The sequence below is a fragment of the Parus major genome, chromosome 8, assembly GCF_001522545.3.
Source record: "Parus major isolate Abel chromosome 8, Parus_major1.1, whole genome shotgun sequence".
Classification (NCBI taxonomy): Eukaryota; Metazoa; Chordata; class Aves; order Passeriformes; family Paridae; genus Parus; species Parus major.
The window spans coordinates 8608756-8636626 of record NC_031777.1 but is presented as its reverse complement, the minus strand read 5'-3'; the positions used below and the strand labels follow the sequence as shown (position 1 = coordinate 8636626).

General features: G+C 38.4%; 1 protein-coding gene across 2 annotated transcripts; it reads left to right on the top strand.

Moving 5' to 3' along the window:
- The first annotated feature begins 101 nt into the window (after positions 1 to 101).
- ASPM (assembly factor for spindle microtubules) lies at positions 102 to 27595 on the top strand. 2 transcript variants are annotated; one of them, XM_015636695.2, is made up of 29 exons: positions 102 to 436; positions 1733 to 1876; positions 2252 to 3602; positions 5497 to 5598; positions 6327 to 6473; positions 7099 to 7344; positions 7499 to 7566; positions 8113 to 8254; positions 8332 to 8462; positions 8720 to 8895; positions 8996 to 9141; positions 9220 to 9305; positions 10611 to 10826; positions 11668 to 11878; positions 11969 to 12108; positions 12211 to 12339; positions 13190 to 13384; positions 14267 to 18892; positions 19866 to 20015; positions 20308 to 20474; positions 21287 to 21446; positions 21941 to 22150; positions 22544 to 22693; positions 23945 to 24136; positions 24585 to 24777; positions 25257 to 25411; positions 25964 to 26140; positions 26380 to 26552; positions 26631 to 27595. In XM_015636695.2, exons 1-29 carry the CDS (start codon positions 134 to 136, stop codon positions 26734 to 26736), a joined length of 10392 nt encoding a protein of 3463 aa, XP_015492181.1. In that variant the 5' UTR covers positions 102 to 133; the 3' UTR covers positions 26737 to 27595. The 2 variants fall into 2 exon arrangements, with proteins under 2 accessions (XP_015492181.1, XP_015492180.1); XM_015636694.2 differs by having other exon boundaries at positions 11963 to 12108.
- Positions 27596 to 27871: the final 276 nt, after the last annotated feature.

Here is a 27871-nt window from a genome sequence, read left to right as displayed (position 1 = left end):
TTGGCTGAGAGGCAAGGAGGCGGGACTAGTGGGCGCGGCCTGCGTGGGGATTGGCGGAGCCCTGGGTTTGAATGCGCGAGCGGCGGTTGGCAGTGCTGCCTGTACGGGGCTGCCGCTCCGCGCCTGCCCGACCATGGCCGCGGGCTCCGTCACCGCAGCGGCGCCGGGGGACGGCGGCCCCGCCAACAAGCCTTCCCGGCGGCGCTGGGTTCCGCGGAGTGGCGAGGAGGACGCGGATGAGGACTCCGCTGTGCTGGTCCTGAGCTACTTTTCCCGGCCGCCTTTCCTCAGCTTCGGCCGCCTGCGTGTGGGCGCCTCCCGCACGCGTCTGTTGGGCATCGACAACCCCAACGAGGATGATGCCGAGGTGGTCATCGATCGCTTTCCGCCCGCTGCCAGGGGCTTCAGCATCGAGCACCGCCGCTTCTTTGTGGAGGTACGGTGGGGGGACACACCACGGGACGGCTGGGAACTCTGGCGGCCGCAGGGCCGGGGGGCGAGGGAGGAGCTGCGCTGGGCCTGCCCGGAGGCAGCCTCCAGTCACCGGGATGTGCGGCGGCCGCGGCACCCAGAGCTGTGGCCCCGCTGAGGGCGGTGCGTGTTGGTTGTGTCTCGCGGTTCGCCACGAAGGGCGGCAGCAGCTGGGGATGGCGGGGTTGGGCCGTTTAGGCTAGGGGCTGTCAACGCTGCGAAAGCGCTACAACCTGGTTCAACAGAGAGGTGTTTACAGTGAGGATAAAAAAATAAAATTAAATTAGCTGTTCCTTAGGAATGTTGTTTAAAAGAGAGGCCTGTCAAAAAGTTTCAGGGCATATGTTAACGAAAAGGGCTGAGGGAAGAGGATGCTAGTTCACTGTTCTGCACGTTGATTAGTTGACACAACAGAGAGCAAGTCATGGTTAAAATAGTATTAAACATTTATGATACCTAAGGAAATGCAAACTGTGGGTTTTCTCACAGTTTAGTATACTCATGGGTATAGTCAATATCAGTTTTTAAAAGAATGGTTTAAACGAACATACATCTACAATTATCCAGAATTATCCAACTGTCCAGAATGTTTGTGAGAGAGGAAGAAACACTCTGGACATCTCTTGCAACAATGGGCTTATAAAACCAGAGTAAAGTCTCACTGCAAAGTGCTTGAATAGTACGTTCCTCTAGGAATATATGAATGGAATAGAAATGAATGAATTGAATAGAAATAGAAATAGAAAGCTTCTTTAACTTCCTTGATAATTTGCAGTGTCTTACTTTTTTTCAAGACACTTGTATGTCAGATTTGACTTTAAAAATTGACACTTATATTTGGGATCAGCTAAGGTCCTAAATTAATCAGCCTCTGATTATTTGTCCCACCATAATTTTCTCAGAATTATTCTAGAGGACTTATTTGGTTAATATGTACAAAAATTATGTAATTTCTTCTACTCAACTTTACTTAAGCCTTCTCCTATGTGTTACATTTATATGTATTCTTTTTTGTTTTCCACCGTAGTTTGATTCAGAGGTATGAAACCTTTTAGTAAGTCAACATTTTTGATAGGGGTTGCTTAAATTTACATGTCAAAGAGGGAAAACTGAATTTAAGCATTTACCATTTTTTTATCATTTCATGTCATAATAAATATTACTTCTATATACTGCTCGTTGTTTGGTTGATTACTGGATCTTCAATGTTACCTAAGTGTACCTAAATGCTAGATATTAAATATTTATTTTCCTCCAATAGTCAGGACAAAGAATATTTGTTTCTGTTACATGGACACCATTAGAAGAAGGAAAAATCAGAGAACTGGTGACTTTTGTTGTTAATGATGTCGTAAAACATCAAGCTGTGCTCCTGGGTGCTGCTGAGCAGCCCCCAAAGAAAAAGGTGAGTGTGTGTTTGTTGTATCTTAATTCTGTATCTTTGGCATCTCTGATGCGAATATTGTTTTTATTACTAGAAAATTCAGCAAAGGACGACTATAAAATAATAAATGATGCTATGGAAATGCCCATTGTCCTCAACTTTTTTTTAATTGAGTTGGAAAGTAGGTACTGATAAACTACAGCTTAAAGAGTAAAACTGAAATAAGACTAAATAAATAGTTTTCAAGCCTGAAAATAAGATATTGTGAATTTTTGATCAGGGGTTCTTTTTATAGTTTTATAAAACTTTGAATGGGTATGCTAGTAATGTTTACTTTTACATGTAGAAGAATTTAGAAAGCTAGGACACTAACTTTTATCTATGGTTCTTTTTCAGAAGAGTCTTTGGGATACATTAAAAAAGAAGAACTCTTCAGGAACATCTGCAATAGACGTTAAGAAGAGTACTTCAAAAATTAAAAATGTTAATAAAACATTTCAAGTTTCTCAGAAGGTGGATAGACTTAGAAGTCCCCTTCAGTCATGTGAGAATCAGAACACGGTGCAGAACAGTATATCCCAAGGAAATGACCCTCTTGCTGGCACAGAAAATCAGCTGCCTCCATCTCCTATTGCACCAGTGCTGGAGGAACGTGGCAATACTGTTCACACGCCACTTGCCCTGAGAAGGTCTACTACGTTTGGGGATATTGATGCCTCTGGAAATGAGGAGTTGTTGTCCAAGATTGCTGTCTGTAACACCAATAAATGTGTTACTGAGCACAATCAATTGCAACCTGAAAGTGCCTCCAGTTGTGCTGGATTAGCACAATTGCCAATTTCAAATGATGGCAGAGTTCTTAATTTTACACTCTCACCAGTTTCCACTCAGGAACACTCAGCCTCTGCACCTGTTTTAAGTACAAGGAGAATTTTGAGTCCAGATGCTTTTGTAAGTGACAGTTATCAAGTGGATATAGATGTAATAGAACAGCCTTTTCCAATTCTGTCACCTGATCAATTTGTGAAGGACAGTTTGTCAGATAAGCTATCAAAGACTCCTAAGCCTGAGGAAGCATTAGTATCGTCCACCACAGAGACTTGTGTTGTTAAGAGGTTTCTGCCCTTAAAATGGAATAAAGATGGAGGTGTAGAGACAGAAACACATGTTCACATAGAAAATAGCTTAAATGAAGTGTGTGAGCTGCATAATGTAAAATCACAGGCATTTGATTGTGATAAACCCAAGGATGATCACTACAGTTTTCCTTCTGCAGAGGAACTTCAGACTAACAGTCCCCCTCAGAGAAAGCAAACAAAAAAGCGCCCAATTCTTTCTGTCACTGTCATAAAAAGTAAGCCTGGTGCTACTGAAGAAACAAGAACAGAAACCCGTCAACCAAAATCTAAAAAATGCCTTAATAAAGCAATACTTGGATGTGTTAATGTGGTGCATGGACATATGGAAGCAGAAACATCTAAATACCTTCCAGTTATAGCTCCCATTTCATCTGAGAAGAAGTGTCACAATGACAACGTAAACTCATCTACTGGATCAACTTTGTGTCGTAAGAGGAAAAGTGAAATGTACGTAGGAAACAGTAGAGTTACAGCTCCAGTGCATGTGGAAGAAGTGGAAAGAAAAAGAGCTCTTACCTCTAGCACGGACAATAAAACACACAGGGCCAGACGACCATCAGCCTGCAAATCCATGAGTGGAGAGACAGTAGGGCAGAGAAAGAAAGCCGGTGAGCTGTGTTTCCTTTATCATTTTCTGAAAGATGCCTTTGATTAGGAAATGTGTATAGCAACTGGACTGTCTAGCAACAGCAGTATTTCATATCTCTGAAATGTGGGCTTGTGTAATTTGTTAGGTATCTGTTTTAAAAAACCTGAAAACTAGGTTAGAGTTTTGGTTATGTAATTGGCTTCAAATTTGCTTTATTCCTGTGTAAATTTGTTAATGACAATAATAGGTAAAGTATCTAACAGCTCTTGAGCAGAGACCTTGATATGTAAATCAAATTTTCTGGAAATTTACTGCACAAGATTTGTCACGTGTACATTTACCATTGTGAATGTTTGCCTTCAGTGCTGTTGTCACATATTTTTAGAAGTAGAATTGTGAAGGCTGGAAAAGACCTCTTGGAACATTGAGTCCAACCACTAACTTGGCACCTCCATGTTCACCACTAAACCATAACCCCAGGTGCCACTCCATGCACATTTTCAACACTTTTAGGGATGGTGATTCCACCGCTTTCCTGGGCAGCCTGTGATAATTCCTAACTACCCTTCCAGTAAAAAAGTTCCCAAGTCTTTTTCATTCTACATGCTTTTTACTGTCTGTGATTAACTTGTTAGCCTTGTGTAGTTCTCTCTGCCTTATTGTTTGCTGATACTTTGTTGCTTGAAAATCAGAAAATGCTGACAGCTTGCATTTCCATTTATTTGGGGTTTTCTAACTGTTCCAACCCCAAATATGCTCTGGAATGTCAAAGGAATGAGGATGTGGGACTTAAAGATGAATTTAATTTGCAAAATTTAACTACCAGGAAAATTAATTGTGGCTTTCAGGTCAAAATAGCACATGCTGCTTTCTTCAGTAAAATGATCTGTTCTGTGATCTGGATTTGATTTGGGGCTTTCAGTAATGCACTTCAATGTCAGGCTTTTTAAGATGATCTGCATAAAAACAACGTATTTTGAAATTGAAAGTATTGATATGCAGCAGGAAAAAGTGTTATCTACCAGGTTATTTCTGTTAATCCATTAGGATAAATCTAGAGGGGCTGGACAAGGGCAGAGTAGAGGGGAACAATCCCCTCCCTTGACCTCTGGCCACCCCTCTTTTCATGCAGCTCAGGATTCAGTTGGCCTTGGCTCTGAGTGCACACTGTTGGCTCGTGTCCAGCTTTTCATACACCAGAATCCCTGGGTCCTCCTCTGCAGGGCTCCTCTCTCTGAGTTCTCCCAGTCTGTTGTGTCACCTGCACAGCTCAGCTTTGTGTCACCTGCAGACATGCCAAGGGTGTGCTCGATCTCTGTCACTGTAATTGATAAAGTATTGAAGAGCACCAGTCTCAAGACAGATCCCTGAGGAACACCCCTCATCACCTGCCTTCACCTGGGCACACAGCCATGGACCACAAGTCTTTGGCTGCAATTCCTTATCCTCCCAATGGTACACCCTCCAAATCCATATCTCTCCCATGTGGAGATGGAAGTGCCGTGTGGGTCTGTGTGGAAGGCTTTACAGAACTCAAGGCAGATGACATCAGTCAGTTCCCCTTGTTGACTGTGTCAGCCACTCTGCTACAGAATGCCACCAGACAGGTCAGGGACAATTTGCCCTTGATAAAGCCACGCTCACTGTCTTGAATTGCCTCCTTGTCTTATATGCGCTTTGACATGCTTTTCATGAGGACCTGTTCCATGATATTCCAAGGCACAAAAGGGGCTCACTAGTCTGTAGTTCCCTGCATCCACACATCTTCCTTCCTCCCTTTTTTAAATCATTGATATTTTTTGAATGGTTCATGGGGAATTACTCTAGTTCTGTACTTTAAAGTGATATGCACTTTAATACATTAACTTTCACTGATGTATTTGCTGTTGATATTTGTGTGTTAATGCTTGTAGGTTCTTCACTTCAGAAGGCATCTAAACCTACCAAGAGAATTACTAAATCTGTCCCTGGATTGGCCCAGTCACAGCTGACATTTGTGAAACCACTGAAAACAGGTAGGCAGATTCTTGGTGTTTGGTAAAAAAACTGAACAATATGTCACAACTGGTGTATTGCTGGTGTCAGGTAAGACCTAACAGCTTAGAGCTGACAGGAAGTAGAAGATAGTACCTGAAATGAATCAATTCAATCTAGCAGAAAACTATATGTAATCTTTTGTGATCTGTTTTGTCTACTTATAAGAAAATTGATTGCAACATATGATCAGCTAGAAGTAAATGTAACTTTTTTTTTCAAATTGGCCTGTAAGTTTAAAATTACAGTTCTGCTCCGAGCTTACTAATGGCTATTAGTTAAATACCATATCAATTATCTTCCATATCTGATAACACTTTAAGGCAACAACAGAATACCTCAGAAGAGAAAATTTCTTCCCATCAAGATAAAAATTTTGCAGAGTTAAGAGTACTTTCTGATCTGATCAGAAAAATGCATCTATGAAATGGTTCTTCCAGTTCAGTTTGGGCTTGCCCCATTGCAAATGGCCTAGGTATCTTGTCTTAGTTCTAGGGCTATGACAACTCAAGCCATGTTTTGTGGCTGAAATTTATTTACTAGTCCCTGCCAGTCACTGAAGATTTTAACAATCTGCTATTTTCAGTTATGGTGCTAAATCGAGCTAAATTAAAACATCAATCCTTTCCACAGTGAAATGTATATTGGTTATCAAACATTTCAAGAATTGCAAAGACAAGTTTTTTGTTGTTTTGGTTTTTTTTTTAAGTCATCCCTAGGCACCCAATGCCTTTTGCTGCTAAAAACATGTTTTATGATGAACGGTGGAAGGAGAAGCAGCAACGAGGTTTCACGTGGTGGTTAAATTTTGTACTCACCCCAGATGACTTCAATGTAAAAACAAATACCTCACAAGGTAAGAGTACAATAATTTTGTCTTCTCATTTTCTTAGGCTTTGTATAATATACTTTATTAACACTAATGAATAGTAGTAGTCATTTAACACTAAACCTTTTTAGGGTTATGTTGTCATGTTTTCTACCTTCTGGTAAGTGTGAATGGCTCAGTAGCTCATTGCAAGCACAGCACACCACACCTCTGCATGAGGAGGGTGCTCTGCAACAAGAATGCACTGGAATACGTGGTCATGGCACTCCGCACTGGGTTGCAAGAGGGGAATCCCCACCTGCTGGAAAATATAGCTGGCACTTTACTAAAAGGATAACCTACTTTTTGCTCTATCTTTAGCTTCATTTGAAAAATCCGAGGATGGAACCATTAATTTTGAAACTGAATTCCTAGCACTGCTCACTTATGAAATAAGTGTTCTTATATTTAATAGTTGACTGCTGTTCTTGTACTTGATAACATATGTATAGTGCAACAGCTGACAAGTTTCCTGAAGGATAAATCATCAGTCAGAATAAAAATAACAAAATGTTAGCTTAAAGAAGGGAAAAATAAATGAGGAATAATGAGAAATAAATGTAAAAAAATTATTTGAGATGTAAATACGTGGTTTTTCTGAATGTTTAAACAGTAAATGCAACTGCTCTTATCTTGGGGGAAGAGAACCATCACAAAATGAGCCTTCCTAAGGCACCCACGAAAGATGAGGCATCTCTAAAAGCATACACAGCTCGCCGTAAGCTGAATAGGCTGCGGCGCGAGGCCTGCCGCCTGTTCACCTCTGAAACCATGGTCAAAGCCATCCAGAAACTTGAGGTGGAGATCGAAAGCAGGCGCCTGCTGGTCCGCAGGGACAGGCACCTCTGGAAAGACATAGGTAAGAGGACTGAAACCTGGAATTCTCTCCTCTTGTAAGGAGAAAAAGGGTTATTCACACACTAAGTTTGTTTAATCTAAAGTTGGTTAATAGAAATTTTTGCATTAATATGAAATGTTTGCTGGATGTAATATTAAAAGATGCTCTCTTGCAGGAGAAAGGCAGAAAGTCCTTAATTGGCTTTTATCTTACAACCCGTTATGGCTGCGTATAGGTCTGGAGGTAAGTGGGCTGTCCATAGTCTGTAGTCTAAGTTGAAATGACACATAGCATTTTTTTAGTAGAGGTTGTTTTGGGTTTCTTTTTACTTTCTGTCATACTAATTCATGTAGGTTCAATTTAGTTCTAGCATAATGCATGTATTTTAAATTGTTAAAACATACTTGCTTTAAAACAGTGATTACCTTATTGAGAAGGAAAATATTTAATCAAGTATAGTGGAAGTTAATTCCATGACCAATAACACAAAAGTGTTTCACTAGCCATTTCACTTTACTAAACTGGAGAAGAATATCATTGTCTAAAAGAAGTTCCTGATTAATTTCTCAGACATAGATGATCATACATGTTTTGAAATGAGATTAGATCTTGTGAAATTTCCTTTGTCTTTACCTTTCAGGGACTCACTTGAAAACTGTTTGATATTTAGAAATCAATTGCCATTTCTTATTTTAGAAATTCAATAATGTATATGGTTCAAATAAAATCACATAGTATTTAAGGTGGCTTTTAATACTTAATTCTGTTTTCTCCCTTCTTTCATATTAGACAATTTATGGAGAACTGATCGCTTTGGAGAGTAATAGTGATGTTATGGGTTTAGCAATATTTATCCTTAATCGCTTGCTGTGGAACCCTGACATTGCAGCTGAATACAGACATCCTGTCGTGCCCCACCTTTATCGGGAAGGTAACAACTACTTCCAAAATACTTTATTTGTAGCACTTAATTTTTAAACTATCACTTACTGACTTATATCATTTTAGGTCATGAAGAAGCTTTGTCAAAGTTCACACTGAAAAAGTTGCTGCTGTTGGTTTGCTTTCTGGATTGTGCCAAACAGTCCAGAATGATTGACCATGACCCCTGCCTCTTTTGTAAGGATGCAGAGTTCAAGGTGAGAGATGTGATTTGCTATCTCCCTCCAGTATTATCCTAAGACTCAGTGTAAAATTTTTTTTGTTGTTTTTAATCTGACAAAAGTTAAAGCTGTGTGTGACTTGCTAAAAATAATTTTAAAAAATAAGTAATTTTAAGAACTAGATAAGGAAATATGAAATGCAATTTGGGAGGTACAAAGGGGGAAAAATTGTATTCTGATTCACAAATATTGTAGTGTTAAGGGTTTTTTTTGGTTTTTTTTTTGAATCTTAGGCTAGCAAAGACCTTTTGCTTGCATTTTCCCGGGACTTCCTGAGTGGTGAAGGTGACCTTTCCCGCCATCTGTGTTTCTTAGGACTACCTGTCAGTCATATTCAAACTCCACTTGATGAATTTGATTTTGCTGTTACAAACCTGGCTGTGGACTTACAATGTGGCATCCGTCTTGTGTGCGTTGACACAGAATTCTATTGAAATATTTATTTTCTTTTATATAATACTTTCTGTGAACTCATCAGACACATTAAATCATGCAATTACCTTTGTTAGGAGAACAGTGGAGCTTCTAACCAAAAACTGGAGTCTTTCAAAACAACTGAGAGTTCCTGCAGTAAGTCGGCTACAGAAGATACATAATGTTGATATTGTTCTCAATGTCCTTAAAGAGCGAGGAGTGCACTTGAAAGATGAAACTGGTAAGGCCAAGAAATCAGGTTTATTCTAAATGCATCAGATAACTACTGCACATTTTAATCCCTTGTTTTATTTGATAGGTTCTTCAATTGACTCCAGGGACATTGTGGATAGACACAGGGAACGAACTTTAGCACTGCTGTGGAAAATCGTCTTTGCCTTCCAGGTACTATCCAATTGCTTATTTTGTTTGGATTTTGCTAGTTTCAAAGGAGTAATAATGAAAACACAACTCTTGCGGGGATATTTAATGTTTGTGAAAGCCTTTACTAATCAAATTTTAGACTGAAATGATTTGCTTTGTAGATTCAAAGTTCCATATAAACTTTACTAAACTGCTAATTGTTCCCAACAATACACCTTGGATAGTGTTTTAACTGTGCTTTTTCTTACACATTCATTCAAGTTTTTGCAAAAAAACAAACTTCTGAGTTTATGCTGAATAGTAGCAGAATTGATACTTAAAAGTAAAATAATGTTGATCTCAAACTGCAGGTAGACTTAGTAACTGAAAAGGACATTTTGAGGTTACACTGATGAGACAATTATAGAGTAGTCTGAAGCTATATCTCTTCTACTTTTTCATCCTTTTATCTGAAACCATCAGTGAAACATTCTTGAAATAAGAATGAAGATTTCTAACTGCAATGACATTTCAAAAGTTAGTAGAGGAAGTAAAAATAGTTTTCTTAAGACTGTTTTAATAGCTAACTTGAGTCAGAGGGTATTTTAAAAATAAGTGTCCAACTGACAAATCCAGCTGGAAGGAACATAATGTATGAAAGGCAGAATAAGGTAAAAGTTGAGGTGGAATTTCACCACTAAGTAGTCAGGAATGTAAGTGCAATTAAGTATATATAAAGCGAGAATATTAAAGACTTCAGTCACAGGACTATCGCTAAGATAGGACAATATAATAAAAATCAAGGGTAATTATTTTCTTTCTTAAATACTGTTACATATTATGTAGTTAACTTCCTTCAGTTAGTTCTTCTGATGCACGTGTCACAGTTGCATTGCTTTTGATTGGAGAAATAACTTGAGTGAGTAGTGGCTTTATCCAAGCCCTGTGGATATGCTGCTTGTTCTCCAACCAGCTCAAGTCCTTTTGGAATCCCTCAAAAGAGGAGGTTTGGTACGTGGGCTCAGTGTAACTGCAGACAGGACTCTAATTGTTTCCTCATTGCACAGCACATTGAAATTACACAGGGAACTTCCCTATCTCTCCCAGCTATTAACTAATGCAGTAAGTCTTTTACACAGAAGAGTGGGAAGGGTAGCTTTAGGGTTTTTTATCTCCCATGACTGCTGGCAAGTCCAGATTGTCTACTACTGGTTGTGTGGCAGGTACTGCTAAGAAGTGATTGGAGATTTTCTTAAAAATGCCATGTCTAAAGCTCTGCATCCAGCAGCAGTAATGCAGGACATGTCAGACGGTTGACATGTCCATTTTTTTTTTTCTTCCTAACAGGTCGATGTTTTTCTGAATGTGGAACATTTAAAAGAAGAAATTGAATTTTTGAAGAGCACACACAAGAGAAAAGCACTATTGGGTGCTGTCAAGACGTTTCCAAATTATTTTAGAATACAGGAAGACAGTAGTAACTTCTCATCTCAGACTTACAGTGAAAATGTGAAGCTGCTGATGGCATGGGTTAATGCTGTTTGTAGATTTTACAATATCAAGGTAAATAGTTTTGTGTACACTTCCACAAGTACACCCTATGTCGTTGTAATTCTTTACAGAGCAGAGTTCTTCAAACCACTGAATGTGTAGCAGGAAGCCAGTTGTAATTATTTGTAAATATTCTTTTGGACTTTGTTAAATCTGATTTGAAATAATCATTGCTCTGTGAATTTAGCTGCACCTCTCTTTTTAAACAAATCTGAGAAAAAAATTTTCTCTTCCATTTTAGTCTTGTGCATAAAAATGCTTTTTAAAAACAGAGCATTTTTTGCTGGAATGGAGATTGTTTGTGGGTTTTTACTAAGCTTTCATTTGTATTTGTGCATCGAATTTCCATGAGAATTAAGCTAGTTGTTGCGATAAGGTCAGTTCATCTCCTCAGAGATGTTGGTTTAGAAGGGATATGTTTGCTCATTCCAAGAAGGGATGCCCTGGTCAGATACCTGACGGTGGTCAGAATATGGTAGTGGCTGCTAGTCTTTCTGAAGGATAAAACCAAGCTCTTAGGACTGATGCAAATTCAGAACTTATTTCTGTGTTGAAAACCTAGTGTAAAGGTATCTATAGAAGTTTATTTGGGATCCTGTAGAAAGATTGGTTTCATAAATGTTTCCCTTGTAGATTGACTGTATAATGACTCGACACCTCTTTTGTTTCTGGACTTTCACAGCTGTATGTCACTGTACAGTAAATGCTCAAAGGAAGTACTAGCGACCTAATTTTTTTTTTGTTAAAAATATTTTGCACTTGGTCACATTTAAAGGTACAAGAGAAGAAATTCTATATCTAGTTTATACCAACTGACTAATTTAAGGAATATGTATTTTATTTTATTTAACAGGTGGAAAACTTCACAGTGTGTTTCTCAGATGGCAGAGTATTATGTCATTTGATTCATCACTATCACCCCTGCTACATGCCTTTGGAAGCTGTGTGCCAACGAACAACTCAAACTGTAGAATGTTCAAGAACTGTTACAGTGGGACTAAACTCCTCATCCTCATCTGAGTCTGACACTTCTCTAAATGTTGTAGAAGAAATGTCTGATCAAAGTGAGTTATATGATGTACAGAAGTTTATGTTAAAATCTATTTCTTTGCACAATTTCACTTGACTAATATTTTGTCTTTACAAAGCTGTAGCTCCCTCAGTCCTATACAAGGAACTCTTGGACAATGAAAAGCAAAACTTCCAGCTGATCAATGCTGCAGTTTCTGACCTGGGTGGGATACCAGCAATGATTCATTACACAGACATGTCAAATACAATTCCTGATGAGAAGGTAAAATGCCTTTAGAGTTAATATAAACATGTTCTGCCCTCATGTGAATATGTCCTGCTCTTTTGTACAGCCCTTACCTTGCTGTGTTCTGTGTTTCTGTAGGTTGTTATCACCTACTTGTCATTTCTGTGTTCACGGCTTCTTGATCTTCGCCAAGAAACTCGAGCTGCACGATTAATTCAGGCTGCTTGGAGGAACTACAGGCTGAAAAGGCAACTGAAACTCTCTCAGGTACTCTTTGCTTGTGCAATATTCATAGCTTCTACATTAAGGAAAAAAAAGGAATACAAATGCAATAGAAAATACAGGTTTGTTGGACTAATATTGGCATTTAAACTGAGTGCCATTTCTATCATCAAAATATGTGGCCTTCTTGGTGGTGTAATCTACTAAACTCCACTTTTCTTTTAGTCTTCTGAAGTAATTACAGGTATTTAGAGGCTACTGCTCTTTTTTGTGTGTCACCCCTTAAACTCTTCTCACAATATTTCAAATATAAAATAGTTGCACTGCTTCCTTAAATCTAAAGGAGTAGTTAATCCTATTCCTTCATGACTGTAAGACGAGTAGTTAAACTTCTGCGTGTATTTACTATTTTTTGTTAAGAAATTAAGCTTCACCAGTCTTTTGAATTGAATTTCTGTATCTTGATTTTCTGGTAGTTATGCCAGATTCAATGAAGGTTTTAAAACTATGACACCTTAAGGCTGATAAATGCCACCACTGTGTCTTGCTGACTTACATATTGATGTTACATATGGAACAGTGTTCAAGTGAAATATTCTGAGAATCTCTGGTGTAGAAAAAGGACAGAGGTTCTATTTAGGCTTTTTCATCTCCAGTTTCTTTACTGTATAAAATCTATACAACCTTAACGATGATGACAAAACATTCTCTTTATAACTCTTTTGAAATAACTAATAGTAAAAATGCTGGTGGGGGAGAAAGACTCAAAATCCTTTAAACATTGCAGGCATTATTTTTATTAATTAATCTTACAATTGCTGTAGGTGGTTATTCAAATCAAAAATTTGAGTGAAAATTCCATAGCTAATGTTCAGTGGAAATTTATTCTTTGTAGGTAAGAGACAGAGCTGCTCGGATAATTCAGAAATCTGCAATGAATTTCTTGGCTCGCCGACATATCCTGAGAAAAGAGAATGCAGCCATTTTCATTCAGAAGCACTGGAGAGGATACTTGACCAGGAGGACTCTCTTCAATCTGGAAAAGGCAAAACTGGAGGAAGCCAGAAATAAATCTGCCACAGTCATTCAGGTAATACAATCTAAAGCAAGATTATACAGCAAGAAAACCCCTTGAAGCCTCTAAGAAAATGCCTTGTTAAGGACCATTTGTGCTGCTTGCAGCAGTTAATGCTTTCAAGAAATGTATTACTTTTTTATTATTTTCCCCCGCTCTGCTTTTGGGAGGTTTAGTAAGTTTTTCTTTCCAGGGAAAGAGGGTAGTATGCTATTAAATTAACAATTATTCCTTCTTGGTGAATATTTTGGAATACCATCATTAAAACATGGAGCCTTTAAACAGCTAATATAAGGACTGATGAGACTGTGTTGTTTTTCTTCTTTGCAGCTGCTGAACATTACTTAAGCTTTGAAAAAAAATTAAAATTATTCTTCTAGCATTAGATTACCTGCAGTGGGCACATTGAGAGTGGCAGACATGGCAATGGTAGTTTAGGCACTTAGTTCAGTTTCTCAAGATACTTTCACCACCATTACCCAAAGATAAATATTGCACTCCTAAGACTTTTTAGAATGGATATTAAAGAATTGCTGCTTTATCAGATAGTGTGAAAGGGAATCTGCTATTGTCAGGGCAAATTTTCCCAGAATTTAAAATGCTTAAAAAACATTTAGCTTTTACATTTTTTTTCTTCTAAACAGATTTCTGGATTTGACTTCCTAGGAATTAAGACCCAGAAATAATACCAAAGTCATGTTTTTGATCCTGGTATGGGCCATTCAGTCAAGTGTAAGACTTGATCCTTTTGGGTTCCTTCCAACTCAGAATACTTCATGGTTCGGATAAGTTTAGGAATAAGAAATCTTACTAAGTCTGAAGATGTCAGGCCTCATTCATGCTTAACTCAACATTGTATGAAAAAAATACAATTTTATTTTTTTTTTGTACCTGCAGGCTTATTGGAGGAGATACTCTGCAAGGAAAAGATACTTACAGCTAAGACACTCTGTTATTTTTGTACAAGCAAGGATAAGGATGGTGAAGTCTGTTGCTTCATATAAACAACTTGTTTGGGCTACTGTTAAAATTCAGAGACATCTGCGAGCAACCAAGTTGGCAAAAATACATCAGCAAAGATACAGAATCCTAAGGTCTTCAGCAATTACTATTCAGTCTGCATTCAGAAGATGGAGAAAATACAAAATTCAACAGAAAATTAAAGCAGCTTTGGTGATTCAGAGTTATTTCCAAAAATGGCAATCTTCAAAATTGGCTAAGAGAAGGAGGGCTGCTGTTGTCATACAGTCTTGGTACAGGATGCACAGAGACCTGAAGAAGTATCTACACATTAAGCAAATTATTATCAAGATTCAGGCTTGGTACAGGGGTCAGCTGGCCAGACGTGTTTACCAGGAGCACAGGGCAAAAATAGTGACAATTCAGCAGTATTACAGAGCTTATAAACTGGGAAAAGTTGAGAGAGAGTCTTATTTGCAAAAGCGCGCAGCAGTGATAGTAATCCAAGCTGCTTTTAGATGCATGAAAGCACGAGAGCTGTACAGACAAGCAAAAGCAGTGCGTGTTATTCAATCACTATGGAGAATGAAACAAGAGAGACAAAAATTCCTGCAGTTAAAAAAATCTGTTACTACATTGCAATCACACGTGAGAAAATACCAACAAGTAAAAAGATACAAAAAGATTAAAAATGCTGCTTCTGTAATTCAAACCCAGTATAAGACACACCTGGCCGCTAAAAAGGCAACTGCTGCTTTCCAAAAGGTACGCCTGGCTGCCATTGTTCTCCAGTCTGCCTACAGAGGGATGCAAGCCAGGAGACAGGCTCGTATCCTGAGATCTGTGATCAAAGTTCAGTCCAGTTTCCGTGCTTATGTTGCCCGGAAGAGATTTAAAAACTTGAGAGATGCCACAGTGAAGATTCAAGCTTTTGCAAAGATGAGGCAAGTCCGTAAGCATTACTGTGCACTGAGGGAAGCAACAGTTTACGTCCAGCGAAGATACCGCTCTCAGAGACATGCTCTTCAATTTAAAGAAGATTATAGGAAATTGAAGAGAGGTTGCATAAGAATTCAGGCTCTAGTTCGAGGCTATCTTGTCAGGAAACAAATACAAAGGTGGAGGGAGGCTGCAGTATTACTTCAGGCCTGCTACAGAATGAAAAGGGGCCGGCAAGAGTACTTGAACATGTATAGTGCTGCCATTGTCATTCAACAACGTTATCGTGCCTGCAGAAAGACCCGGTGTCACAGGCAGGAGTTCTTGCAAGTTAGAAAAGCAGCTGTGTGCTTACAGGCAGCCTACAGGGGTTATAAAACACGCAAAAAGCTCAAACTTGAATGCAGAGCTGCTATTAAAATCCAGACTGCTTTTAGAGCTCATGCTGCACGAGTGAAAGACAAGGCAATGGTTCAGGCCTCCATTGTGATTCAGAGGTGGTACAGAAATTGTAAGGTTGGTAAGAGGCAAAGACTGAACTTCTTAATGACAAGAGCAGCTGTGCTTTCTTTACAAGCAGCTTTTCGTGGCTGGAAGGTGCGAAAGCAGATTCAAAGGCAGCATGTTGCTGCTACTAGGATACAGTCTACCTTCAGAAAATTCAGGGCTGTGAAGAAGTTCAGGCTTGTGAAGCACGCTGTGCTAACCATCCAAAGGCATTACAGAGCCAAAGTTCTAGGCCAGAGACAAAGGCAAGAATATGTTCAGCTGCAAAATGCTGCAGTGTGTCTTCAGGCACTATGGAGGGGAAAAGCTGTGAGAAAAAGGTATCAGAAGAAGCATCATCTTGCAATGATTATTCAATCCTATTACAGAATGCACATAAATCAAGTAAAATACAAGAAACTAAGACAAGCCACTTTGGTGATTCAGAAATACTACAGAGCCTACTGTATGAAAAAATCCGAACGGGCAGTTTATTTAAAAACCAAGGCAGCTGTGTTAGCCTTGCAGTCTGCTTACCGTGGGATGACTGTGAGGAGACAACTGAACAAACTAAACAAAGCTGCTACAACTATACAAGCTGCCTTCAAATCTTATCTGGTCAGGAAGGAATATGAAAGGCTTAGATCTGCAGCTATAGTCATTCAGAGGCGTTATCGTGCAGTTGTTCATGCTAAATGTCAAAGGCAGAGGTATTTGTCTTTAAAAAGAGTCACAGTCCAAGTGCAGGCGATTTACAGAGGTGTAAGAGTGAGGCGACAGGTTCAGCGTATGCACCAAGCAGCTGTTTGCATCCAAGCCATGTTTAAGATGTATTGCATGAGCATAAAATATCAGTCAATGAGAATGGCAGCAATACGAATTCAAAGGCAATACAGAGCATTTTGTGTAGGTAAAGTACAATGCAAAAAGTACTTGGAACTGAAAAAGTCTGTTATTATCCTCCAGGCTGCTTGCAGAGGCATGAAAGTCCGACAAGACTTAAAAACTATGCACCAGTCAGCAGCAATAATCCAGTCCTATTATCGGATGTACAGACAACAGAGGGATTTTAGAAAGCTGTTGCTTGCAACAAGGCAGATTCAGCAGTGGTTCCGTGCTTGTAAGGAGAGAGACGCACAAGTTCACAACTACATGATTTTGAAAAATGCTGTACTACGCCTCCAGGCTGCGTTCCGTGGTATGAAAACAAGAAGACTCATCAGAACCATGAATGAATCGGCTATGATTATTCAAAGAAAGTTTAGAACTTTCCTTGAAAGAAAACGTTTTCTTTCCATTAAGTCAGCTGCTGTTGTAATTCAGAGAAAATACAGAGCAACAAAACTAGCAAATATTCAGCGTCAAAAATATCTCTCTCTCCTTAATGGTGCTGTTATCATACAGTCTGCTTATAGAGGATTTGTGGTAAGGAAGAAAATGCAGCAAATGCATCAAGCTGCTACAGTTATTCAAGCAATGTTAAGAATGCGTAAAATTTACACTTCTTATCAAACACTCAGGCTTGCTTCAGTAATCATACAGCAACGTTATCGAGCTTACAGGGAAGGGAAGCGTGAGAGGGAAAAGTACTTAAAACTGTACAATTCTGTTTTAGTTCTTCAAGCTGTCTACAGAGGAATGAAAACAAGATGCTTCCTGAAGAGACAATGTGAGGCAGCACTTACAATACAGAGAAACTACCGAATGTATAGGCAGTACTGTCATTACAGAAGAGTTCAGTGGGCAGCCCAGCTAATACAGAGGAGATACAGAGCCCACAGGCTGAGGAAAATTGCTGTAGAGCATTACACTTCATTAAAGAAAGCAGCAGCTTGTATCCAGAGAGCTTTTCGACACATGCAAGCAAGAAAACAATGGCAGGAAATGCACCGTGCTGCAACTGTGGTTCAGAAAAACTTTAAAGCCTTCAGAGAACGTCAGAGATATCTCTCTCTTAAAGCAGCTACTCTTGTCTTTCAGAGACGGTACCGAGCTTTGGCTCTGGCAAAGCAGCATGCTTTGGAATATCGCTGTCTCCGCAGAGCAGCTATTTGCATCCAGGCTATGTACAGAGGTGTCAGGGTGAGGAGGAGTCTCAAGCACATGCATTCAGCTGCCAGCACAATACAGGCAGCCTACAGAATGCTCAGGGATAGAAGGGCCTATCACAATATGAGAATTGCAGCTGTGGTTATACAGAACTATTCTCGATCCTATTTGAAAGGAAAGAACCAACGCAAGAAGTATCTGACAATGAAGAATTCTGTTCTTGTTATTCAAGCAGCATACAGAGGAATGAAGGCACGGCAGGAACTGAAACGCCTGCATGTTTCAGCAGTTGTAATACAGTCCAACTATCGCATGTATGTACAACGTAGGTGTTACAAACAGCTGTGCTGGGCTGCCACAGTTACACAGCAGAGGTTCAGAGCCAAAATGGCAAGAGAAGCTGCCATGAGAAATTATGCGGATATAAGAAAGGCTGTCATTTGCCTTCAAGCTGCTTTTCGTGCTAGGAAAGCCAGGGAGTTATATAAAGCCCATGCTGCTGCCCGGCGCATTCAGTCATTCTTACGAATGTGCGTGGAGAGGAGATACTTTCTTGCACAGAAATCAGCAGCAGTAATGATCCAGTCCATGTACCGATGCCGAAGAGCACAGACTCGCTATACACTGATCCGGAGCTCAACAGTTGCAGTTCAGAGGTGGTACAGACGGCGTCTCAGGGCTCGTTCACAGAGGGCAGAATACTTGGCTCAAAGACGAGCAATAGTCGTTATTCAGTCTGCCTTCCGAGCTATGAAAGCAAGAAAAACAGCAAGGCAACTACGAGCCGCAAGAAAGATTCAGTGTTTTCTTCAGATGGCTCTGCAGCGTAGAAAATACATCCAACTCAGAGCAGCAGCTGTTACATTGCAATCCTATTACTTAATGCATAAATGTAAATCACAGTATATGAACTATAAAAGAGCAGCAGTTGTCCTGCAGTGGCACTACCGATCCCACCTGACTGTGAAGCACCAGAGAATGACTTACTTACAAACCCGGAGGAACATTATCCTTGTGCAGGCCACAGTCAGAGGATACATTGAAAGGAAGAGGTTTCACAAAATGAAAGAAAGCACAATTAAAATTCAGGTACTTCTGAATGAATAGTACGGGGATTTGAGTGTTTTGTTTTTCATATTACTGGTTTTAAAGATTTACTGTTCTTGCAAACTACAGTTTAAAGCTAAAGGAGAATCAGTTTCTGAAGTGTATTACAGGGCAGATGTATAAAGCTCACTACCACAGTACACAGAAATAAGGTTCTTTAGGACAACTGAATTTCACCTCTAAATATTAGTGGCTTGATGAGTGTTTTATTTGATGAGAAAATGAATGAAAGCTGTCTAGATCTATTATTGTATCAGAGGGCACTGGTATAAAGTGGGTATACTGGGTATAAAGTGACATAAATGGCAAAAAAAATGATTGCTACATTTTTAAGGACTCATGTTTAGAAAAGTGTGAGTAAATCAATCATGTTAGTCCTCCTAGGTTTACTAATTGGCCCTAGACTAATTGAAGTGCCTAACTAAAATTTTAAAGAGGAATTTAAGGAGGGAAATTCTCCCAAATCAAGGAAGAAAGGGAAATAAATCATCTCATAAAAATTTGTGGCCCTGAGAAGCCTGATCAAATGGATATCCCTGCCCATGTTGGGTGGGTTGGAGCTAGACCATCTTTAAAAGTCCCTTCCAACCCAAACCATTCTAGGATTCTACAAGAATTTCTTAGGTTGGTTTTACTCTCTTGTTGGAGACCACATGCTATACTTAACTGATTGAAGGAAAGCAGATGTGGTTTCCTCACCTCCATGTTTTGGGGAGATTGGTAGCTGCTTAGTTATTCTCTGAGTGTTTAACTTGTACATCCTGAACAATATAAGGATGGTTACTTTCCTTAAAAGGTAGAAAAAAGAATCAATTTTGACATTGGAGATATGTTTATTTCTATTGCCGTTTTTATAATAAGCCAGTGAGTACAGCTGTACATAGAAATATGCAAACATTCCCAGCTGATGTGATGCAAGTAGTGAAATAATCCAAATTTCTCTTTTTCTTTGAAGGCCTCTTTCCGTGGATTTATTCAGAGACAGAAATATCTCCTGTGGAAGTCATCTGCTGTGTTAATACAGCAGCAGTACAGAGCCCATCGGATGCGAAATATTGATCAACACAGATTCCATCAAATAAAAAAAGCTGCCATTACAATTCAGGTAATCATAAAAGTGTTTTTAATTGAGTGTTTGGTATTTTTTTATCTCTTGTATTTGATTCTTCACAATATAGTTATTTTTGCAGACTAATATTAAAAGAGTTGCATTTGTGGTATTTCCCTGGATATGTTTCACTTGCTTTTGAAAACATCTAGTTATGAGAAATTTGTCTTTGTAGTATGTTAGAGATAGGAATCCTAAGAATTGTTCCTGTTGATATGATATTTTTCTTTTTAATTTTGTTCATTCCATTAACAGTTCTGATTTATTTTTATTTGTATTTGTCTAATAGGCAGCATACAGAGGTTATAAAGCCAGGCAGTGGGTTAGCAAAATGAGAGCAGCACAAGTCATCCAAGCCTGGTTCCGAGGTTACAAGGCACGAAAGGAATACGCGTCTGTGCTCAGAGCTACCCTTGTTATCCAGAGTCACTTCAGAGCCAAACAGCTGCGGACTCGGTAATACCGAATCTGAGGCACATCATTCCATTTCTCAAAGCTTTTATTATGTAATTATTTAGTGCTGCACTGCACTGTTTAGAGCTCTGCAGGTTCTCAGGCTCTGCCCCTGCAGCATCTTTATAACATGTGTGAGCATAACCCTATGAGTGCAGGCAGGGTTATTATTTTGCACAGGATTTTCATTACATTTAATTGTTTTCCTAGAGTGGAAGCTCCTTCACAAGTTTAAATTATGTTTATTTGGGCTCTAGAAAGAGTAGGCCTTGATCTTTTTTCCTCTTTTTTGCAAGAAAAATGTTCAGGATATTGTTAAAATTCCAGCAAACAGCTTGTAGGTTGAAAAACTATTTAATTTTAATCCACAATGGAACAGTTAAACTGATTTATGTTTATTTTGCTATGAGATCAGCCTGGTAGCTCATCTCATTCTGAACTGTCCCATGCCAGTAGCAGTAGGGGATGCTGTTCAGTGATACAAGGTCCTTCCTCAGCATCCCGGCTTTTTAAACATACCTGCCTATTCCTTTTATTATCCTTTTATGGACCTGTTGTATGTCAATCTGTCCAATACCTTTCAAACTGCTGTGTCCCTCCCCAGCCTCCTTTGGCAGGAAGTTGGGGAAATACCTCCTATGGGAAACCAGAAAGTATCTTCTGTTTAAAATCAGTCTTTCTGCCAGTGTTGCTGGCTATTCCCAAATTTGTGTTCCAAGATCTGGTTGAGAACATCTCTGCTTTTTCAATATCTATCTTAATGATTTCATAAACCATCACTGTTTTTTTACTTAAAAATGCAATTTCCATGTTAGGTTTTTGAAAATGAAGTCCTGTGCCCTTACCATCCAAAGGATCTGGAGAGCGACCCGCACTGCACAAATGCTTCAGCAGCAATTTCTGGCAACCAGGAGTGCTGCAGTTAAGATTCAGTTGGCGTACAGGCAGTACAGGGCCAGAAGACTTCTAAGAGAGGTATGTTTTCACTTGCACTCTGATATGTCATGGTTATTTTAAAAGTTTTCAATATATTTGTGTGATTTTTGTCATAAATGTGTGCAGGAACATAGAAAAGGTGGAACCAGAGCAAAGATTGAACAATCTTCAAAATAAGAAATACCCTTTTTTGCTTTAAGCAACAGGATTGATTATTGATTTTGAACAGTTCTGATTGTTGAATTACTCCTCTATATACTGATACCAAAATAAAATGCCAAATTTTCTGCTGGCTTTATTGCTTGCAAAACATTAAGCCCATATTTTGACCCCATTTAGGTAAGTGAAAAGACCTTCCAAATTGTGAAAGTGAATTTTATATAAACTGCTATTATATGAGTTTGCTTGTATTTCTCATTCTATTTTTTTTATGATGAAAAAAAAACCCATAGAAATAAAAATAAATGTATATTGATCCTGACACGAATGAACAGAAGTTTAATTATCAATGCATTCTTTAATATCTTTTCCAGAAGCATCAGGCTGCATGTCTGATCCAAAATGCATATAGAGGTTTCAAGGCAAGAAGGAAATTTGTTCAACAAAAAGCTGCTGCTGTAATTATCCAAAAACATCTGCGGGCTTGGCAGGAAGGCAGGCTTCAATTTATGAAATACAATAAGACTAGAAGAGCTGTCACTAAACTGCAAGCATTTATTCGGGGTTATTTAGTCAGGAGAAAGGTTGGTATAATTCAAATTAAAACTGCTTTGGATGTAATGTACCTCTGGAGCTGTTTTTCCATTAATTCTGACTGGCAAGGAGAGGAAAACTTGATTTCTCAGTGTTAAAATCAAATTCTTGTTGGTTGCTTTGAGTATTGGGCGGGTCAGAATGAACACATAGGCTTGCAATGAAATTATTCTCTGCTATGTATTGATGATGTTACTTACAATCACTTCTCTGTTTTACCATTCAGATTAGAGACCTGGTATTGCACAGAGGTAGCTTACTTTAATTCTGAGGTGATTGTCAGTATCTAATAATATGTTGCTGTGGACTATGTTCTTTGCGTGGACATCCAGCTATCTCAGAGTATGAAAATTAATGATGTTCCCTGTTTTTTCTCTCTACAGATTTCTGATCAGAAACAAAAGAAGAGACTTCTTTATTTTACAGCAGCTGCATATCATCATATCTCTGCAATTAAAATTCAAAGGGCCTACAGGATTCACCTCACCTTAAAACTTGGACAGACCCAGATCTCATCTGTTCTTATAATACAGGTTGTTCTGATTAAGGCTGAATGATTTGTGTAACAGTCTAACTTGTTTTCTATGAGCTAAGCTGTAGCACTAAGACAGTGTAGTTCCTTCACATGTGAAAATAAGGCTAAATAATGGAGACTATGATTTACTAAATAATGCTGCTTATGCACGGCGAAGCAAGCTCTGGAGGCTATCAAGTATTTTGAAGTTGAGAATGGATAGGACAATTTGTTTTTTTCAGACCCTCAAGCTTGCTAAATAAATCTGAGTGCTGTCTTAGCCTATCTCTTTATATCCTACTGGAGGTAGAAAAGATCAGACACCAACCTGTAAGGTTTGTGAAATGTAGAACATCTCCTTACATGAACAATCCCTTGGGATACTGATTTATTTGGTTGGATGCTTCTGATCTGCCAGTGGTATTAGAGCCTGCTTAGGTTGCAGCACTGTAATAAAACCAGGTTTTACTTATCTAAAAACAAGATCAAGATCAGGTCTTTTTTGCAGTACTGCCAAATTGTAAAAATTATTTCCAGGTCTCCAAACTGACCATTAGCTTAGTTCCAGTATGGGAGGCCAGCACTGGATAAATGGAAAGGCTAAAATGGGAGCTTTAAAATAGCTGTTCTTTGGTCAGGGATATCATGGCAAATTTTGCCCTATTACTTCTCCATGTATAAAATCTGTTATTTCTCCCCATAAATTAGATTTTCCCTTTAGGGAAAGAGAGGATGGATGGAAAAGGGTTTTCTTGCTCTGATTTGGTACACAGTACTGTCTCCCTTCTTTGTTTATAGAAGGGAAGAAACAGAGCTAGGAAGTGAGAAAAGTGGAGTGGTGATTCTCCTTAAAAGCCAGCCAAAAGAAAGAGAACTGTTATGACATAGTAATGCTGTGTGCAAGTATAAATTGGGAGAGTTACATATTATATCTTTTGGTCAGCCCTGAAGTGGTCAGACAGTTGGTCTGGATCATCATTGTAGGTCCCATCTAACTGAAAACCATTCTATCTATCCCCTTCTCTACCCTTCTCTCCTCAGAATGCTTCCATAGTGGCTCCTAGTTAAGATTTCATTCTGCAGTCTTGCATTTCAGCTATCCAAGGCCAATCAGAGTCATAGAGGTTATTTGTGACTGGTGATGTTTATAGTGCCTGTATCTGTCAGCTTGTGTTAAAACACTGTTTTTATCAGTGCTCATTTAGGGTGAGAAAAGGGAATGTAGGGGAAAAGTTTTAAATAAACAGAAAGGTACTTTCATTTTAAACAGAGATGGTTCCGAGCAAAAATGCAACGGAAGAGATTTTTAAGAAATTATCAAAGACTCCTTCGGTTACAACGTGTGGTTCGAAGCTGGCTGAATCACAGGAATGAGGCAGCAACCGTAATCCAGAGAAATGTGAGGAGATTCCTTGCCTGCAGGCGCAGGAGGAAATTTGCAGTGGGAATAATTAAATTTCAGGTAAACACCTCATGTAAGAAAATAACAGGTTTGGGTTTGTTTATATTTTTATTATCTGTTTTTTTTTCTCATGGGTTTTTGGGGAGAGAAACGATCTTTGCTTTGGTTGATGACTTTATCAGTGAAATTGCAAGCCAAGTCAGCTTTGGTTTAGCCATGAAAGCCGAAGGCAAACAGACCACGAAGGAAAACTAAGCAGATAATGGTTGAGATGACTTAGGCTGGGAGCGTGTGTGGACTGAATATGCGTGGACTTTTTTTGCCTTTTGTCTTGTAAGTCCAGTATTTGAAAGATAAACACTGAGTATTAATGACTTAAAATTGAATACCCAAGGTCATTCAATATTTTGTCAGACTTGTGTAAAACTGATTTGGAATGGAGATGGAAGTTCGGTTGTCTTGTCTCTTCTTTACAACTTTTTCTCTTTGTGGAATTCCTTTTCTGTAGGCATTGTGGAGGGGGTATTCTTGGAGAAAAATGACTGACACAGCAAAAACCAGAGCTTTAAGGCGTAGTTTAGAAAAGGCCAAAGAAAACAGCAGGGAAGAAAACAAACTGGGCAACAGAACTGCAATTGCAATTGACCACCTTCTAAAATACAAACATCTCTCCTACATTCTTGCAGCGCTGAAGCACCTTGGTCAGTATTTTGTTTTATAATAACTGATGGATTTTCAGAATGATAAAAACTGGATTTTTTCAGCTGAGGAGAGTTCACAGTATTTAGGCTTTCTGTATGACCATAAAATGTGAGTGTTGGAGGGTATAATGGAGGGTTTTCTAGACTAAAATTAGATTATTGATTTAAGAACAATATTTGAATGGTTATGTAGAGATAGGAAATCCTGTATGATTGCTCTAATTTCCCATCAGCTCTAGTAGTGCTATACCTAACATAAGTTTATTACTATTTTTACTATCAGTTTATGTTCTCTATGGATCATTTTATAGATCATTACTTAATTTTTAGTCTGGAATATTAAAACTATTGCTTTAGAAAGACTTAATAATTGCAGTTTTTAGTTTTCACTTTTAATTAAAAATTGAGAAAATTCTGGTTTACAATTATTTTGCTAGAACTTCAGACTTTTCTCTATTTGTTTTCTTTAATTGTTTTAGAGGTGGCTACCAGATTGTCTCCACTGTGTTGTGAGAATATGGCCCAGAGCAGAGCAATCTTCAGTATTTTTGTTCTGATTCGAAACTGCAACCGTAGTGTTCCATGCATGGATGTGATCAGATACTCAGTTCAGGTTCTACTCAATGTTTCAAAGGTAACTTAATATTTTCTTTTGCAGGTTTATAAGCAGTAGACTACTACTGCTTCTACTCCACAAGCAGTACTTGTTTATCCACAAAATTTCTGAACAAATCTGGAACAACAAAAGTAGTAGTTTTGAATAAAAATAGGTTCTGATTTTTCACTGTTATTTTGAAAACAGTTATTTATTTACCTTGTAATAGTTTTATGGAGGTTTTTGTGAAAAAAAAATTTCATGGCCTTAAGGCATTGCAAGGTACCACAAGTATTTTTAAATTTCTCTGAAATTATTCTAATTAATTTTTTTATTTTAAATGTAAAATCAGATTCTATGGGTTTCTAAACAAGGGAGGAAGCACAAAAGGCACCTTTTTATAGTCTGTTATGATTGTGTAAATACAGAAGCAATTTGTATTGCTTGGACACCAGTTCAGTTACAAATTTATTCTAGGGGAGAATATGAGCTTTGCTTTTTCCTCTAACCTCTAAGTAGTACCCTGTAAACTAAGGATATTGTAAAGATCCATCTATCAGGAAACTTTCATTCCTCTTTCATGTTTAACAGTATGAAAGAACTACTCAAGCAGTTTATGAAGCTGAAAATTCTATAGATACTTTACTAGACCTACTGCAAATGTACAGAGGCAAAGCTGGGGACAAAGTTTCAGAGAAGGGAGGAAGCATTTTCACAAAGACCTGTTGTTTGCTGGCCATCCTCTCAAAGGACTCAAAAAGAGCTTTGGTAAGACCTCAATGTTTTGGGTTTAATCATTTAATTTAACATACTTTTCTTGCATGTTTTAGTGGTGTTTGTAATATTTTTTTCTCTCCCATACCCGTTATGGCTGTAATATTAATTTTGACTAATCATTGGTTTAAAAAAAACACATTTTCAAGATGGTGAACACACTCATATTTTCTTGATTTAAGCTGCTTTTGAACTTCTAGTATTGACTGTGTGCTGTTTTCACATTTCCTCAGGAAATCCGAGGCATGCCAAGAACTGTTTCTTGCATCCAGAGCCTGTTTAAACTCACAGCTCGGAAACACAGGATGGATGCAGAGAGAACACTCATGAAGCAGAAAACAAGCACTGCCTTAGGTGGGAGCTGCTCTGTTCCAGTTACTCCTCTAAGAATAAAAACAGTTTCAAGGTAAGTGCTTAAAAATTAGACTTTTATTTCTGCTGTGACATTGAAATCTTTTAATCCAAGCTACTAATCTTTTCACAGGATTAAACCAGACTGGGTCTTGAGAAGAGATAACATGCAAGAAGTCGTGGATCCTCTGCAAGCAATTGTGATGGTGATGGACACACTTGGCATTGCCTGCTTCTGAAATGTAAATGATGTATAGGAAGATGTATTTGTACAATATGTATGTAGTAAATGGATAAATGATTTTGAGAAAAGCAAGTAAGTGTTAAACTACCCTTGAAAATGTTTTTTTAGGTTGGCGTTTTTGGTAACTTTTGGTAACAAAACATTTTTTGGTAACTTTTCATATTGCATACAGTTTTGAAACCCTATTTTGTACTACTGTCAAAAGCAATTGTACAATAAAATCTATTCACTGGATTTTACTGGAAATTTCACTGGTAATATATTGTTGTCACACAACTGTGAATATTACAAATAGCATGGGATTCTTCACTCTGATTAGATATTGTAGAATTCTATTAAAATTCTGTTTGTAGGGGACAGTAATGTCTGATCTAAAGAGGTAGAAAGGGAGGCTTGGGCTGTGGATTTTGAAACTGGCTGGTTTTGGGGAGCTTGAGTCTACTTTAGTGAGGGATCATGTGTGGCAGCAAGAAAAGAAAATATGATTTCTCTGTTTTGTAAACAATGCAGGATAATGATGGAACAACAAGACGTTGTAAGGGTGAATTCAGAAACTCTGACCTGACAATTTAAGGGAGGTGATGTGTAAGTTTTTTCTTACTATCATCAAGTGAGCAATACATACAAGCATGTATCTCCTCTGGCTGAATAGATTGTGTTCATCACAGCATCCCTGTTCATTCTGTTCTCTTCTGTGATCTCAGAACTGCATTTTCTTAGAGAAAGGCTAAGATAATGCAAACTGTAAAATTACACTCGCCTATTCCCAAATTTAAGCATTATATCTCTAATGATGCTAAATCAACTGACAGCTATTAGTGAGGTGACTGTAAATGAGGTTAATCTTTTTTTTTTTTTTCTTGATTTAAAAAATATTTGGAAGTGGCTTGCTATATTCAACACAACTCAGATAATAATAGTGGCTATGTTGTTCATGAAAGAAACTCCAAAATCATGCAACTGCCTGGTTTACTCAGGGTCTAGGCTGGAGGATGGGGGAGTTACCTTTTCCTCTGATTTCAGCCAAGGTAAATAATCTGATAACAGAATGCCCTTTAAACTTGGGACTCTGGAGGTTGTGAGGGGAACAGTGATCAGCAAGTTTAAATTGTTCCATAAGCTCATTGCCT